Below are 18,304 nucleotides of genomic sequence, written 5' to 3'. Positions count from 1 at the left end.
TCTATAAACAGACATATTTGTTCTGTGCAGACAGAGATTTAAAGCGGTGATTGCAGGGCTTTTTTTTCCTTTTGTTCTCCTTTTTTCATATCTATTCTCTTTGTTGATGTACGTTCATCATTGAGGTGGATTAGGCCTGGCTTGGAGGACGTTTAAGCTTTTAGGTAAACCTTGGGTTTTTCACTGAAAACAATTCGGTTTTATTAACATTTCAAACATTACATCTCTTAACAAAAATGGGGCTTTACAAAAATGTAAGCCGACCGCTGCACTCTGCAGACAGAAAAAATGCCTATTTCGTCGCCTTCATGCTTCTGGCACGTATATGTGTGACAAAATACAAACAATATGCCCGGGCCACACTCCCTGCCTCAGCAGCACTTGCACATTGAATACCCTTTGGGTATTTTTGTTGTTTTTTTTTCTACGTCTTTGTCAACACATTAGAGTCACCACACTGCTTGTGTGAGCGGAGCAGCTCAGCTGCAGAACATCTAGAGATTCGGAATTAAGCCTGTTCTGTTTTTTTTTTTTTTGTTGTTGTTGTTCTCTGCAAATAGATAAATAATGTTGATATCATATAAACTTTCACTTTCACTAGGCTTGGGTATTGGTGTTTCTTTTTTTTGTTATACTGGTGCTAAAAGAATACTTTTAAAATGGATACGGTGCCTAAACGATGCCTGAACCAATACTTTTAAAAAAAAAAACTAAAGCACAAAACTGTTAATGACACTAAAGAAGCTTTTTTAAAATTTTTTGCAAAGGCAAATTTAAACTTGAAACTGTCACAGTATGCTATACAGTTTTAAATATACTTAAACATATAAATATGGATAAATACAAATCATTATTTACAAATTCACCTTATAAATAAAACCGACTCCAACCACAATCATTCAAAACTTAAAAACAGTTACAGGACTAACAGCAAAATACATTTTCGAGGGCTCTGTAATTGCTTTAGTAAATAAGGGGAAACATTTTTCCATTATCTGTCTGGGAGCAGCTGAGACTGTCACTACAAAAACAACAGCTGGTCTACCTTAACAGTCCCCCTTAAGGGAGCCTGGGAGGCTAACTTAGCCTGCTAACTTCTGTGCAAAAACCCTACATTTTAATCAGCAGGTGACAAGTAAAAATTGAGAGCTTGGCTCAGATCCTGAAGAATTGTAGAATTTATGCTGCTTCGTTTAACTTCATTCTCTCTGCTCCTGCTGCTGCAGCCTCATCATCACCAGCACACACACATGCTCGTTCACTTGCTCACTCTATCTTTATCGCTCACTGTCTGTCTTGCATCTCACACATCTGGCGCCAAAATAAGGCACCGAAGTCTGCGTTATGATTCTGTCCAGTAGGTACAGGTTATACAGGTTTTAGTACCCAACCCTCCCTTTCACTACAGTTTAAATGTCTAAACCTGTCACAGAAATGAAATACATTTTTATTTATAATGTAACACTGTCTGTGTGAACACTGCACGTGTGTGAGATGCAGCAGTTCAAGTGAGGTAGCCGTTACATGCTGCTCATGCAGGCAGTGTGGCTGGGACTTAGTTTAACTCAATAAAACAATGCTCTTTAGCTCAACTCTTAAGCTCCAGGGGTTAATGCTTTAACAGCAGAAGGAAAGCAGCGACACTGTGCATATCAATATCAAGATGCTCACCACATCTGCCTCATGCCAACATTATTACCAAACAGTTTTTGGCCACAATAATAATAATATTATTCTTCCCAGGTCACAACTTCATCTGAAACCCACTAACAAGACAGGATAGATATTCAGTTTCAAAATGTAATACCTCTCATTTGTCCAACACCATTGCAGGGATGGTAATAATTACAGCCATACCAGGGTCAGAGTCCGTTGAGGAGTGAAAGAACATGTTAATTATTCAACCTGTCAAGCAAATTACATTAAACACGCTTACTCCGTCAGGAGGTAAGGGGAAATTCACTGAGCTCAGTGGTTTAATGTATGGGACAATGGGCATTGGGTGAAAATCTAATGCTCCCATGGGTTGCATAAAACGAACTGTACTGTCTTGCAAAAACACAATCAATTACCTACAGTATAAGAATCAGTAAAACCCACATGACCATCCAGCATGTGGTCTGACATATTAGTATGTTAATCTGTTTCAAATTGAATCTTATAGTCACCCCCTATAGTGAGATAGTTGACATTTAATTGAAATATAAGCAGCTTAAGAGATCTGTAACATGTTTAATGACTTGCATTTCCATCTATCATCTCTAAGGTATCATAATACTTTGCCTATAATAATATAATCCAGGCATCATAAAGCCAGCAACTAAACTAAGAAAATTGGCATTTTGTTACATTTCCCTTGTCTATATGGGTGAGAAAATAAAGCTTTATTCATGAGAAAGAGATAAACTCAATCAGGTATTACTTTCATTCACACCAAAAAACAACATTCCAAATTCTGAAAACATTTTCTTTTTTTCTATTGTCTTTTTATTCTGTGTGTGTGTGTGTGTCTTTGTGTGTGCGTATGTGCATGCACACGTAAGTGTATGTGTATGTGTGTGTGTGTGTGTGTGTGTGTGTGTGTGTGTGTGTGTGCAATGACCATTCAAGCGATTAACATCAGGTGTGTCAGCACTCTAAGTCTGATGGATACGTCACATTAACCCATCTCCACTGTGTTGCGTGTGTGTGTGTGTGTGTTTGAGCGTGTGTGGGGGTGCGTGTGTGACACAGGAGGACAGAGTATTTCACGCTGGACTCTCCCATTACCTGAGGTCAGCACTGTTACTGACAAAGTGAGAAAAATGTGTGTGTGTGTGTGTGTGTGTGTGTGTGTGTGTGTGTGTGTGAGAGGGATAAATTACACAGTGCAGGTGTGAACAGCCATAATGACGGTGGCTGGTCTAGACGAGGAGCTGAGTACAGCAGGTTTGGGAGCTCATACTGTCTTCAACAGCACATTTTACCCTCTCACACACACCAACTCTTGCACACCAGCATACACACACACACAAACAAACAAACACATACGCTCTGAAAAATCAGTGACTGTGACCTGTCACATTATTACCGTCATGCCCTTTAACCAGATGCAAGCAGCGGTCACATGCTTGGCTTTATGGGATCTGTTATCCTGATGGATTCTATTTTAACACAAACAGTGAGTTGCTGTAAACTACACTTTAAAGCCTTTAGATTACAACAGCGTTTTTTGTCGTTTTTTTATTCTCTTGCACTTTTGGTCAATTACCTAAAATTAATCACTGACCTCACACTTACATTAATTTTTGGATAGTCAGAGGTCAGATTGACTAAACGAACTAAAATTTATAATCTTTGTTGTTCATCTTTAAAAAAATAAATAAAACAAATGCAGTGTTTCCCTCAGAATGAAAGTGTATGTGTGTTAGAGTTCGGCGAAACCTGCTTTGTCGAACCTGTCATGCATGAGATGACAGTCTAACAGAAGGAAGAGAAGAAGGAGAACTGGTGCGAAGAAACACACAAGCCCTTAGCTTGTTAAAGATGTTTTAATATTAAAAATATATATATATATATTTTACAATATATAAAATGGAATATACCTATACCTATACGACTTATACGGGCCTGATTTTTTGCGCTCGACCAGAGCTCTAATGTGTGGCTGTAGCTTTTAAATGCACATGTCCCTTTAAATCACTCTGCGTCCTGAGGTGGAGTTCTCCATGACTTATTTTTCTTCCTCCCCAGCAGTTTGTCACTGTGGATAATTGATCTGCACTCCATTCACAGCTGATAAGATCACAGCGATAAATGAGAGGAGCGGTTGTTTGTAAGTGAAAATAAACTTTTAGAACCAGCAGAATGTAACTGTTAAATTTCACTTTCAGTACACCTGGTATTCTGCTGCACCATCTCTTCCCCAAATGCACTACAACCAGACAGTAAGTATATTCCATCAGCACTCCTAATGAATGATCCAGTTCCAAAAATCTATTTGTGGCAGCAGATGTCTAAATTATGGTGTCCTTCCACAAATAAATGAATGTGTGGGAAGCCTTAAAATTTGTTTTAAATGGTTGATAAATTATGGTTCAAAGTTAAAATGAGACAATTTCAAACATACGTAAACCAATGTATGGCCACAATAGAAAATGAGCTCACAGATCTTAGTTTGAAGGGGCCCTGAACTAGAAGATAGTGGAGGTGACGGTACCTTGATGAACACTATAACACTCTGCCGCACATCAAACTCCACACTCCGCCTGTCTCTGCCAGCCCTTCATCCACTCACTTCCACTCCATGAGGCAGTGAAACAGACACCTCTCCAAGTCCCTAAGGACCCCAGAGGCAGAGGACAGGAGGGAGAAGCTGAGCATGGATGATGGGACACTCTATTTAAACCACACACACACACACACACACACACACACACTTGCTCCCATCACTCCCTCCTTTTTCCTATCTGTCTTCTTCCATGCATCATTCACCATCCTGCCAGCACGCCTACACTCGCCTTCACTCCACTCTCTCTGTTTTCCGATCTCACCTTCTCTCTTTAACACACTGATCTCTCAGATTAGCTCATTTGTAAAAAAAGAGAAAAAAAAACAAAAACACATGCACACACATATCTTTTAAAAATAAATCACAAGAAAAGCAGTGACAGCAAAGAGCACCCCGTCTGCTAATTGAGATCATGTACCTATTGCCCTGTTTGCCTGAAGGAAATGACAAATTTTAAATTGTCTGCTAAATAGCAGTGAGTAAATGCTAAACGCAGGAAAAGCGGGGTCTCTCTCCCCTCTCGCTTCCCTTTAAAATCCTTTGGCATAAAACATCACAGTACTTTTATTAACATTTATTTTTCTGGTAGGAAACGTAATTAATGAAATCACGTTGACATTTTTATTTGGTGACATTTTCAGATATGTTTGCCAGTAACAGACTTTCAAATGCACATAAAGTTTATTATGAATGAATGTAATAACATGTTGAAGTTTTGGTGAATTTGCAGCGAGTTACCTGCAGTATTGTATGATTCAACATAAATTATTTCTACAATAACTTGCTTCTCTGCAGATTTTCATAATGCACATTTTATTCCTGTGGAATGCTTACTTCTGTTTACTGTACAATTCAATTCAAACCCATAAATATTAAGTCAAACAAAAGGCACACATGGGGGCAAACATGCAAATTTGATGGCAAAGACAAAAAGTTGGGCAGCTGAGAAGACGACAAAAAGTTAGGCCTGATTTCTATGTAAAAGTCTATGAAGGACTGTGTTATTGGCAACCATAGGCTTGAGCTCATGTACACATCTCCCTCAGCTCAACAAGGTACCGGAGGGAGCTGAGCATCAAGAAGGCTACTTGGTTCATCCAACTGCTGTTAGTAGGTGGGTATGAAACATAGAAAACAAGAATAAAAAGGAAAGGTTGTACTCAAAGCACAAAACCCAAAAGTATTAAAGTAACAGCCACATGAAGATTCCCACGTATGTTCACCTGCATGAAAACACGTTCCACTTTGTAGGCTGGCTGGCAGCAGAATCTTAAAACAGAGTACTGACAGGAAATGGAGCCAGCAAAGTTAAGCAGAGAATCTAGCAAATTATCCAAGAAAACTGGGTATTCATACATAAAGATGAGCTCGTAGGGAGCAGGCAGGCGGCTGGGTGAAGGTGCTGTCCTTGTTCAATCTGACTGAATTATATATTTACCTTTACCTTTACCAAGGAGGTTATGCCTTCAGGAAAGGTTTGTTTGTCTGTTTGTTGGTCAGCAGGATTATGGAAGAAATGCTGGCCCAATATTCAGAAAACCTGGTGGAAGGGTGAAGCATGGGCCGCTACAATTTGGAGTTAATCCAAATCAGAAGCCACATATACACATTATTTTTCACTTTCATTAACATTGCGAGATAGGGCATTTGGCCCTGTAAAGAAATCTTAATACATCTTAAAATCCAGTATGGTAGTACAGTTAAATAGCGACAAAACAGTCAATTGTAGAAATATGATGATTCTATGTCAAAATCCACATTCATACATATATAGCGGTCACGCTTGCAGATCTGCATAGTACAGAATCCTGGACTTCTGGCCTTGGTCGAGGTCTACGCTCTCCGAGTGCTCTTCTACTCATTCATGTAACTGTGTGGTGAAATACTAAACACAGGAGAGAGAGAACTGTTTCTTGGGTGCAGTGAGAGTAAGAACAGAAAGAGAGGTTAATGAAAGTAGAGTGTTTGATAAGAGGCTGTATAATTTGAAGCTTGAAGTATATTGATGTTAGCCTGCGAGCATGCTTACAATCCTACTCACTCTGTGTCTTGTCTTCCCTTCTTCCCACAGCAATCAAGTACACGTTTGCACATATTTATGCTATATCTCAATAAACCTATATGACTCCAGCATGTGAGGCTTAAAGGTTCTGTTTGTGACATTCAGAGCTTTAATACAGCAGCAAATCACTTTGTAAAGATATAGTGGAGAAATGGCATCCTGAGAATGAAGAATGAAGGCATATTTCCTCTGTGTATGTTTTAATCCAAGTTTTTCTGTGGTTTGTTGTGGTATGCATGTGCATGCTAATACATGCGTGTATCCTACTGACTAGCACCCGCCGCTTTGCACCACGCTATTGCTGCAGTCACCACTGATATCGGCTTTCTCCATGGTTAACACTGTATATATAGGAGCTGTCTGTGTTGATCATAGCTGTTTTTGGAATTAGCACTGTTTGCTGCTACCCGCCAGCTCAGTAATGTAAGAATTTTTGGCACACAGTAAGTTTGAGATTGTTTTAAATTACTGTAGGTGTGGTATGAAGCCCATAAAAAGTTAATTATATATATACATATATACATATATACATACATACATACATATATATATATATATATATATATATATATATTCTAAAATTCAAAGTGGATTAGTGGATTAAAGAGCTTTTGCTCATTTTTATAGAAACCTATGAGAAACCACAAGAAAACACTGACCTGTAGTAATTAGCACAAACTCTAATTGTTTGTCTTGCCTCTGTTTTATGAGCTACTCATAAGCTGTTTTGTTTTTATTCCTGTTGCATTCCCCTGTTGCAACCCTATTTTATGCAGCCATAACCCCATCTCTAATTAATGTCGGTCATTTTTATTGATTTTCTGATTGCTGTTTTAACAACATCTCAAAAGTACCAAAAAATAAAGCTTTACTTTATGCCCCCTCTGATTGGCAGCCAATCAGGACTGAAAAATTAAAGAAAGCACAATCACTGACTGCCAGTAAAAGTTTACAGTCGTCATCTTTGTGTGCGAATGCTGAGGACAAATGGCAGCTTTATTGTTGTTCTTCTACCATTAATCTCTTTGATGTGGTATTTATCAGTTTGATGTGGTTAAAAATTAAAAGTGTGCAAAGTTAAACACGTCTCCTCATTGGAGTTTTTAAATAGTGCTATAAAGACTGAAACTGCTTTTTTACCATCATAAGCACTGAGGACATTTTGACACCCATATTGTGTTCGTGAAGGCAGAGTTCATTGTGGTGGAAATAAAATTCTGAATGTTGATAAATCACATCTGGTTTATGACTTCAGTGTACAAGAGCAGCTTTCAAAAAATGTTATGCAAATTTTGGAAGAGGCCATTATGCCGGCATGCAGAGCAGCGCACTACAAACCGTGTTATGAAGAGACACAACCTTACGGATTAACCAGGTACTGAGATGAGAAACACACACTGAACAAATTGCACACTATGACACACACACACACACACACACACACACACACAAACACACACACACACACACACACACACACACACACACACAAACACACGTACCCACACACCAGAGTCTAGTCCAGACCAGGAATTAGGCAGGCTGATTGGTGAGTGACAACTGAAATTGAATTTCTCTGCAGTGAAAGCCCAAAGGACTCACGGGAGGGGGCACGCACACAAAAGCACAAATGTGGGTACACAGAAGTTGGAAAGGTACACACATCGGAACACAGACACACACACACGAATCAGCATGAGCAATTGCTGAATAATTGCTGGCACATACTGTACAGGTATACTTTCTCTCTGTTTCCCTCTATTTTTGTCTGTCACACACACGTAAACTCCTATCCCCACAAGTCCCTCCTCTCCAATTTACTGCCAAAGCTGTCGCTTCAAAAGCAAATCTCTTTTTCTCCCCACACCATCACAATGAGAATCGCATCTGGCAACTCCAAACAAAACAAAAAGTTTGAGAAAGGCCTTCATTATGCTGCAGCCACTTCGACGTGATTTGAATGACGATAAATGGAAATGACAATCTTGGAGCCGCAGAAGCTGCAACTCCCTATCACCAGATTTGAAATGAGAAAATGATGAAGAAGTGTGTGTTTGTAGGAGTGAGAGATTCTCTTTTTTGATGCTTTTTGCCTTCAAGTTAAGACTGATAACAATGAGATATAGTTGTGTTCACGTGTACGTTTCTGATGGAAATGTACAATGCAAGGCCCGTGCATCAGAGGCGTGAAGATGCAAAGCGGCACAAGCAGCACAGCAACAGGAAATTGAGAAGACTAACACCTCAGATTAAACAAATATACTTGCGTTGATTGCAGCGCAAAACAAACGTGCAGCGAAGTGCAAATGAGAGCCCAATTGTGCAATTTGATCTGAATATGTTAATTATGTGCTGAGCACAAACATGCCCAAAAGATGCAGATAGTGAGAGTGAAAGGCGAGAGACAGCCTGCCTTTTTTGTATTCGTGTGTGAATGCTCAATTAGATGTCTCCAAGGAACTTCGGTCAATTAATCATGATGTTCAATACATGATAACAAGACTGATGCTTTCAGTCTGCAGTAGTTTGCTCTGCACTGTGCACATCATAAGTCTCCAGATAAAAGTATGCTTTGCCCCTACTCATCTTAAAAGATACAGAATCATAATGTAACGAGGGAAAAGGACAACGGGGCCAAGTTGAATATTGCAATAATGTTATCCCGAACATGATCACTCTTCGGGTTCTGCTGTTTAAATGACAAACACAAGCCTTCTTTATATTTCGGATTTAACTGACGTGCTTGATGAGCATCACCTGTTTTGTTTTGTTTTTTTATCGGATTGTTTTATTTGTTGCTGCTTGTCAAAATCCACCAATCTTCTGCTTTTCATGTTGTTTTGCCTTCAGGATAAATCTTACCAACCTGAATTTTGATAACTTTGCTATCATCAGAGCACACAGTTGGAACTAATAAAAATGAATGTTGGCTCTGTTCCAGCAATTATTTTGCCTGATATCAGAGTGAGAATTGTCGACTTGTTTCACTCTGCTTCCATCTACAGTCTGACATTGCCTCCACCCTGACTGATTTCTGTGGCGGAGGGAAATTTGATTTTCCCCAACCAATCACTAGCGATCAACGTATCTGCCTGAGTGGGTTCGAACCATTAGCACGCCGGCATACGCCTGTGGTGCACCAGAAAAAGCGCAGTCTGCAAACCATTTGACAGTTATTGTAGCCGGCAGATATGCCTGATCCGCTGCTAGATTTCAGCATCAAGAGAGGTGTATACATCACCATGATCACACGGGCCATACAAACGCAAACAAGCCGAGGGAGATTGATAAGACAGAGAACTGATGAATGTCATTCAGGCTTGAATGAAATCACATTGTGAACGTTCCTGTCCGTGCAACTGTTTGTCAACCAGGAAAGCTACCATGACATTTGGTCTTAAGGCCGACGTTACTGTTTGTTTTGTTAGCTGATGGTTATGTGGCTGACAGATTACACACCAATGAAGCCACAATTTTTAAGATTTAATTTTCAAGATCAGCGCTAGTTTAATAAAGATCACCACGGATTCATTGCTTACTATCCACCAGAAATCCTAATTATGTCAGCTGCTGAATTATTAGGAAAAACTCTGTAATGGGAGTATTTTAAGCAACACCGCTATTCTCAATCTTGTGATCTTTTCTTCGTTTTTCTCAGTTTAATGCAGTCAAACACAAACTGTAAACACTCTTTGAAATGCTAATATAGGTGCTATGTGACATTTTCAATGAAGTTTCCATCAAAAATCACCATATGTGTATACTGAAAATGTACTGCATGCCTGTTTAACATGCGTAGCAGCCAGTGTGGGGTCAAAGTGGGTTCAAAAACTCTGATAGAAGCTTAAATGACCACTTGCATCACTGTCATATGACATACAGAGCACCTAACAGTCTTTTCCACTTTTATTTTTACTTTGGGTATTTGGGACACTTACTCTGAGCTATAAAGGGATAGTGTTGCTCTCGTAAATACTGTATATTTTCTATCTCATGTTGCCTACAAATGCAGTCTACAGGTTTTTTTGTAGAGGAAACTTTTTTTTTTTTTGGTGATAGGCACTCACACAACTACAACTACATCTACTGACTCCCCCTCCATGAGACGGTGAAATAGCCACCTCTTCAGGTCTCTGAGGACCTAATCGGTGGAGGACAGGAGGGAGAAGCTCAGCATGGATGTTCAGATACTATCTAAAACTCATATAGACCCACACTTACTCAACACTGTCAACCCTCTCTGTTCTTTCCTAATCTCATTACTCTCTTCTTCAACACATCATCCCCACACCATGTCGTTCCTTTTTCCAGGCCTCCCTGGCAATTCAGACTTTCTTAATCCTTCTCTGCTCATCCTGCTGCTTTTTTAGTAGTAGTTTTACTTTGTTTTTCCCCTCTATGTCGACCATATTGATCTCTGCTCCACCAGCTACTCTCTATCGGACATCGCCATGTGCCGCTGCTGGGAACTAGATTAAGCTGGGCGACAGAAGAGAAGGTGTTGCAGGATAACACACAGGATATTAATCTGTGCAAAACTTATTTCAAGTTTCCAGTTTAAAGTCTGTGAGCTGACAAGAGAGCCAAGAGAGAGGTCATTTTGCATTGTTTTCAATATTTTCTTCAGCATCACAAACAGTGCCTTTTATCGTGCATTGTGTTTTCTGTATTTCTGTTTTTTTTGTAGATTGTAGTCCACTGATTGGACAGTTTTTGCGCTCAGCATGCCTTTTGTTGTCATTATCTATTTTTTTTTTTTCAAAATTATGTCAGTTTATTATTATTTTTATATTACTCTTTTTTATTGTTTGTTTTTTTTCCCCTCAAGTTTAGGGGAGGTCTACTTTATTAGCCCAAGGCTCCTCTACCTGCCCTGACACATTTCTTTTTTTCCCTTTTCCCTTTCCCTTTGGACTTTATGTTGTTCTATATGTGTGTCAAAAAAACTACAACATCACGACTCTGCTCTTTTTGCCATTGCAGAAGTCAATTTTCACATTTGCAGGCTTAATGGATACTATCGTTATTTGATTCTTTTTCAAACGCTCATATTTCACTTATTGCAACTAAAATGAACAAACGTGTGTATTTCCATGGAAATACAGTGCTTCTCATATTTTGTTACTCATTAAATAATCAACCAGCTCTCACTGCTGTATTATTATACGTTAAGTCCTTCCTGCATTTGAAATCATTTTTCATGTGATGAAAACCACTTTATTCAGATTAGAAAAAGTTGTTTTCAAGATTAAATCATAGAAATATTAAAGATGATTACCAGTATGAGATGGGATGCGCACACTTATAAACCCATCAATCACTCTGGCCTCCACTCCCTTACTTTTCACCGACGATGAATTCTGATGAATCCAAGGAAGAGACAGAAGTGCTTATCATTAAATTCTTCATCTAGCAAAGTTTATGTTTTTTGAGATTGCAAGATTGGTGCATTTATGAAAAGGAATTTCCGCCTTGTGGTTTTATGCCCCTGCAAACCGGTAAAGCTGCACTAACAGTTTACAATTATGTCTGTGAAAACACGGATGCTTCACACACAACTCTCCCCTGGCAGCACAGAAGATCTATACAATCAACACAGTTTCAAGCGGAGCACCCAAGATTAGTGTCACCAATTCAGTATCTGATCAAATGTCCCCCCTCTGTTCCTGAATTAATAGGCTGAATAACGGCCAGAAAAGTGTTTTTGCAGAATAAAACTATGTTACAGGGAAGGTGATGTTTTATAGATGTATTAGATATATAATATTATCAATTCATCATATTACCCTATTAGTTATTTGTGTGAAATTTTGTAACAATTAGTGTATGAATTCTAGAGTTGTGGCCAAAAAATGTTTTGTGATTTCACAGTGACCTTAGTTTTTGACCTTTGACCTCCAAATTCTAATCAGTCCATTCCTGACAAATGTAGACATGTGGGTGAAATTTGAGGAAACTCCCTTCTCAAGATACTACGTCTACAAAAATGAGAATGACACACAGTCACAGTAACCTTGACCTTTGACTAGGGACGGGAATCGTTCATTTTTATAGATACTGATACCATTATCGAGACTCCTTAACAATCCGATTCATTATCGATACCACTATCGATACTTTATTCGATCTATTATTTGGTGGAAAGACGAGGCAACAATACGTTTCTAACAGAACTGATTTTACAGTCACTTTCAGTCATGTTTTTAGTGATTAGGAAATAAATTATTTTATTATTTTATTTTAATTTTAATATTTACTTTGAAAAATATTGAATTCAGTAGTTTTAATTATGTATTATATAATGATTAGAGCTCATGACAGGACATTAAAATAGGTCGTAATTCCATCTCTATTATCCCTTTTTTTTTTTTTACTGAGAAACAAATTTCTCACACAAACAACTGTATTATTCAAGTTTCTTGCTAAAAACTAAATTATCTGTACAGGGGCATAATAATGCATGGGTCTTATTCTTTTTGGTAGCTTTTAATTATTTCTGTTTCATGTATCACACATACTCACTTAAAACAAAAACAGTTTACTTTAATACGGTACTTCTATGCACTTTTATATTTTTTTAACTCCATCCCTGCCTTTATAACTCATCCTGTCTCCTGGTCCCTCACACAGTCTCTGCTTTTCACACACAGTATAAAGCCTTTGAAATATCTTCTGCTCTTTCATGCTCAGTGCTGGCTGCCTCCCCTCAGGCATATTTAGCTGTCTTCCTCCTCCTTTCCCCCCACCTCTCTTATATTGTGAAGCCCCTTATTGAAACATAAGGCATGATGTGGGGAGGCTTTACCAGAGGTTCGCTGGGGTCAGATTCTGTCTCATTTGCATATATACTATCACAGTGTAGTTCCTTCAGCCCCAAGGCAATATGGGATATTGGACGATCGGCGCTGTTACCCCTGGATGACATGCTCAGAATGTCTAGGTTGAAAAGAGACGTATAAACACATACAGAGGCTAGCACTTACTAGACATATTTTGGCCCAAACGTGCCTGTTGTTTCTATTTTGTTCTAGTGTTCAGTATGACTATCACAACACCTATTTAGTATTTCCTACAGTGGCTCTTGCTGCTTCACTGGCTGTACCCCCAATCAGTCATGTCAAATGTACTTAATTGGCATGCTGAAAGCTAAAAATCACTGTATCTCAAAGTGCTTCCCAAAAAGCTGCTGGCACAGAGAGGGGAGGCACAGCCTGGACATCAAAAGCAATAGCAAAACATAATGAAAATAAGGACACAGTTAAAATCACAAAATTAGAGCACTAGAGCATAAAAACCCATGTCAGCCACATTAAAGGCCAAAGAATTAAGAGAGGTTTGAGATAAGTTTGGTATATTTGGAGTGATTCAGCTCATTTTAGTGCCACCGCAAATGTCCTTTATCCACCTGTCTGAGCCAAGACCATCAAACTACACAACCAATATGTCCTTTATCTGCCTTTCAAAGCAACACATACTGTGTGATACACATTGTTACAAAAGTTAATTGTATGACATAATACCAAAAAAAAGAAAAAGAGTCTGATGCTTTGTCACTGCCGGCACTGCAGATGTTGAAGTTCAATTATGTTGAATAGACAAAAGATGTCACTTAATTAAAAACAGATGTTTTAAAAAGACAAATTCTCAACTGTCAGTAGGAAACAGAAAATCAACAGCTACCGTCTGAAGTTATGAGGCTCTAATATATGTTACATTATTTCTACGTTTTTCCTCTTGACAGAAAGGGGAATAATTCACACATCCGCTCAAGGTTCTTATCATTTAAACCTAAACAAAAGACCTTTAGTGGTGGGGCAAAGAGGCGTGGCAGTATCAACTGCAACCTCACCTTGTTGAACAAATAACTTTAGACAAATCTTGTCATGGAAGTCAAGTCCTAAATCGGACAAGATTCACAACATTATAGAGAGGGTTTATGTTAAAAAACATAAGCATTAAAATATAAAAGGGAAACTTTGCTCTGTGTCAACCAGCTCTGTCATCGCAGTGTGGTGTTACAGCTCAGAGCTCCCCGCCCAGTCTTTGGAAAAAATCTACTGAATGACGCATCAGTGTACTGACAGTACTACTGCAAACATGCAAATGGATAAATCACTATTCCAATGAAACTGTTTTAAATAAAAAGGTCAACCACTTGATATATTAGTTCAACTATAGTATACACACATGCATATGTGTATTGTAGGTGTGTGATGACGCACACACATGCACTTTGGTTGAACCTTTGTTGATTTTATCGTCCCTCTCATGTTGCATTACATTACAGCCATCCTTTTAAACCACCTCTTATAGCTTTCATATAAAACTCCCACATAAACAGAAAAACCATATAACACTGTGACATTTCAATAACATACACATACACACACACACACGCAAACATGGCTCTTACCGGAGTGAAGTTCATGACTTTGAGGATCCAGATGGTCAGTGCCAGGTTGACGATCATGGTGACGAGGAGGAGGAGAATGAAGAAGTACAAGCATCTCTTCCTCCAACCATAGATTCCCACCGCTGGGTAAACCTGGGCACCGCACACTGACGCCCCCCGCTGGTGGAGTGGGTTGGGCTGTGCTGCAAGGATATACTGCTCCTGGGTCATCTGAAAAGGACACAAATATGAAGAATATATGTTGGTTTCAACTTTTTATTTCTCATAGAATTTTATCTGTACTTAAGTTTTAAGGGAATACTTTTGCTGAAATAATTGATTGATTCTGAAAACAGAGGCTGGAGTCATCTGAATTGTTGCCACTTGTCAAATGAAGCTACACAGTGGCTTCAACCAAAAACATCTCTTCTCTCTTTTCATTTCTCACTTGATACTTGAGCGAAAATCTGCTGGGTGCAGATACTAGACAAGCATCACATGATTTCGAGGCCTAAAAGAGAGAAAGAAGATAGAAATGCCATGTTTATTCCTCCCCTTTTTCATCCGAGCAGTGCAGACAACGATAAGGCAGAGAGAGCAGAGAGTGAACTTTTTGGGCTTTTGGTCATGGTGGTGGGGCAGATGGAAGCAGCATTAACCAGGTGAAAATATACAGGTAAAAATAAAGCGGGGGAGCACAACAACATAGAAAAGGAGAGGGAAAGAGACAGAGTTTGGAAGTAAGAGAGCAGGGCAGAGCGTAAAAGAGAGAAAGACCGAAGCATGATAAAAATGAGATAGTGGTGGAACGGTAAAGTGCAGAGATAGCACAGCATCGAGTAGTAAGAGATAGAATGGGAGGATGGAGAGCGAGAGAGAGAAAGAGTGAGAAGGGGCAGATAAGACAGCAGAGGAGGACAGAGTCCATTAGTTGTAGTGCAGCAGGAGGAGTCATTGGTGGCAAGAGATATGGACACTAGCTGCAAGGCACTACTATCTCTGTCCATCTCTGACTTTCTAACTCTCTCTCAGTCTCTTCAGCTTGCTCTCTCTACCTCAAATTCTCCCTCTCTCTCTCCCTAATTCACTTCCTATCTTGCTTCTGCACCTCTCTCCCTTTTTATCAGTCTCTCTCTCACACACACATTATGTCTTTATTTGCTGAGGCTGCATGACCTTAACACCTCACTGACTGTTGATTTTTTTTCCCTCCTGCAATGCTTTTTTCTCCATATAGTCTCACATGATGATACCAACAAGCCTTGATGGGAAACAAAAATGCTGACTCCTGCTTTGCCTGCAGAAAAAAAAAACAGAAAAGAAAATGCAGACTTGGCCTGTTCAACTTTTGTTGGCTTTTCAGTGGAAGAGTCTCAGAAGCAAATATCAATCTGTAATCTCTGCCTCCACATGGGTCCTGTTTCTCATACACAGAACGCAAAGCCAAAGGTCTTATTGAGATATTGATGTTATGACAACACATAAACACCTTCAAAACCTTGAAAAATTCACTGATGTAAGGAGTTTTGAGATTGATGTATATAGAGATTGTGGTAATATACACTGAACAAAAATTTAAACACAATACTTTTGTTTTGGCACCCATTTTTCAGATAGATTTCTCTCCGAGCTACTCTTAAATGCGCAGTTTGATCACACAACACAATGCCTGAGATGTCCAAAGTTTTGAGGGAGAATGCCATTGGCATGCTAACCACAGGAATGTCCACTACAGCTGTTACACATGAACTTGATTGAACTCTGATTATTTCACTACCATAATATGTCTCTAATGTCATTTCTGTTAATTTGGCAGTACATCCAACCAGCCTCACAACTGCACAAGTCGATTATGATGATGAATTGATGTCACATCATGACCCCGGTGAGGACAATGAGCATTTAGATGAGCTTTGCTGAGACAGTTTGTGCAGAATTTCTTCAGCTGTACAAACCAATTGTTGTCTCAGCTCTGAAAGTTACTGGTCTCAACTGATCTTAAAGGTAAAGATGCTAGATGTGGAGGTCCAGAGCTGGTGTGGCTACATGTCGTCTGTGGCTGTGAGGTTGGTTGGATGTACTGCCAAATTCAAGGGCACAACATGGGAGATGGCTTAGGGTAGTGAAATGAACATTCAGTTCATGGGCAACAGCTTTGGTGGACATTTTGCAGCCAGCATGCCAATGGCATGCTCCCTCAAAACTTTAAACATATTTAGCCTTGTGTTGTGTGATGTGACCTCTGTAGTAATGACGCTGTTTAATCAGCATCTTGATTTGCCACACTTCTGAGGTAAATGGATTATTTGAGAAAAGGAGAACAGCTCATATTTTAACAACTTTGCAATCAAAATTTGAGGATTATATCTGTTGAGTGCATGAAAAAAGTCTGTGAAAATGGGAGAAAAAAACAAGTGTTGTGTTTTTTGTTCAGTATGTAACATGAGAGCAGATACTAAAGTTTTGCCCATCTTAAGTGACATTATAAATGTATCACTTTGACTTACTTCATGGCCCTATCTTAAAAAACAACAAGTAAAAACTCAATATCTTTGATTACATTAACAGCATTTTACTTTGCAAAAAACTTTTTAGGCAAACTGAGACCAAGAATAATTAACTAAAAGCTTGTGTTCTCACTACATTAACAGCAGTCTCAGTGGTGTGTTTTCTTTTACACTTCAGGAGCCATTTTCCACCTGAATCAACAAGAGATACTGCGTGACTGAACTTTGATAAGACAGAGCAAAAACACATTAAAATCCAAGGGAAAATCCACCCAGGATGCAATGAAGACTCAATCAGCCAAAACATCTCTGCATATACACAGAAACACGTTTGGCTGCATTAACTTTGAAGAGTGGATTCAATGAGTCTATGTGGAGCATTTGTTCAAACTTTTAAAGTGCTGGAGGACAAGACAGCATTTCATATTGAATCTGAAGGAGGTGATGAAAGGATATGATGGATATATCGCAATCTGCTTTTTTGGCAAAGAAAAGATGAAGCTGCTTTTAATGTGCATACTAAATATGTATTTCATATTTGGTCTCAATGCAATCCAATTAATTTTATCGAGGCAAAAGCTGGATATGACACCCATATTAATGCCAACTGGAAAGGGCTTAATGTGGGAAAATGTATTGATGTTGTTTTCGCTTTTAACACAGAAAATCCGTCTGCAATATTCTCAGCTGGTTCATCTGTTGCACTTTTTGGGTGCATCTGTTCAGTCTGTGCAGATACAATGCATATGAATCAATAGTATTGCCTAGGCATAGAGCATTGGAATGGGCTGGTGATAATTGTATCTCAGCATTCAGCGTGAATCAATAGGAGAGTGTGTGTGTGTGTGTGTGTGTGTACCTGTGTGCTGTCATGTTTGCGGTGCGTCCTGGAGTTTTCTGTAGTGCCCCAGAATGCTAATCATTTTTTTCCTGCATGTATTAACAGCATGAATCAATAGGTGTATGCATATGTCTGTGTGTGTGTGTGTGTGTGTGTGTGTGGTGTTTCTCAAGGACAAGAATGTGAAACAGCCAAGGAACCAATGTACACAAAAACCTATACGTTGTTGTTT

General features: G+C 39.0%; 1 protein-coding gene across 2 annotated transcripts in view; it reads right to left on the bottom strand.

Annotated features, from left to right (window-relative positions):
• The window catches only part of sgcz (sarcoglycan zeta), a 407,248-nt gene that overhangs the window by 179,801 nt on the left and 209,143 nt on the right, over window positions 1–18,304 (bottom strand). For both annotated transcript variants that reach the window (XM_042485586.2, XM_042485585.2), the window contains exon 2: window positions 14,746–14,955. In XM_042485586.2, the coding sequence (XP_042341520.1) occupies window positions 14,746–14,955 (210 nt within the window). The remainder of the gene's footprint in view (window positions 1–14,745; window positions 14,956–18,304) is intronic.

The sequence above is a fragment of the Plectropomus leopardus genome, chromosome 3 (assembly GCF_026936395.1).
Source record: "Plectropomus leopardus strain MGB_pleo_1.0 chromosome 3, ASM2693639v1, whole genome shotgun sequence".
In the NCBI taxonomy this organism is placed as follows: Eukaryota; Metazoa; Chordata; class Actinopteri; order Perciformes; family Serranidae; genus Plectropomus; species Plectropomus leopardus.
Note: the sequence above shows the minus strand (reverse complement) of the source record. Positions and strands in the feature narration are given on the sequence as shown.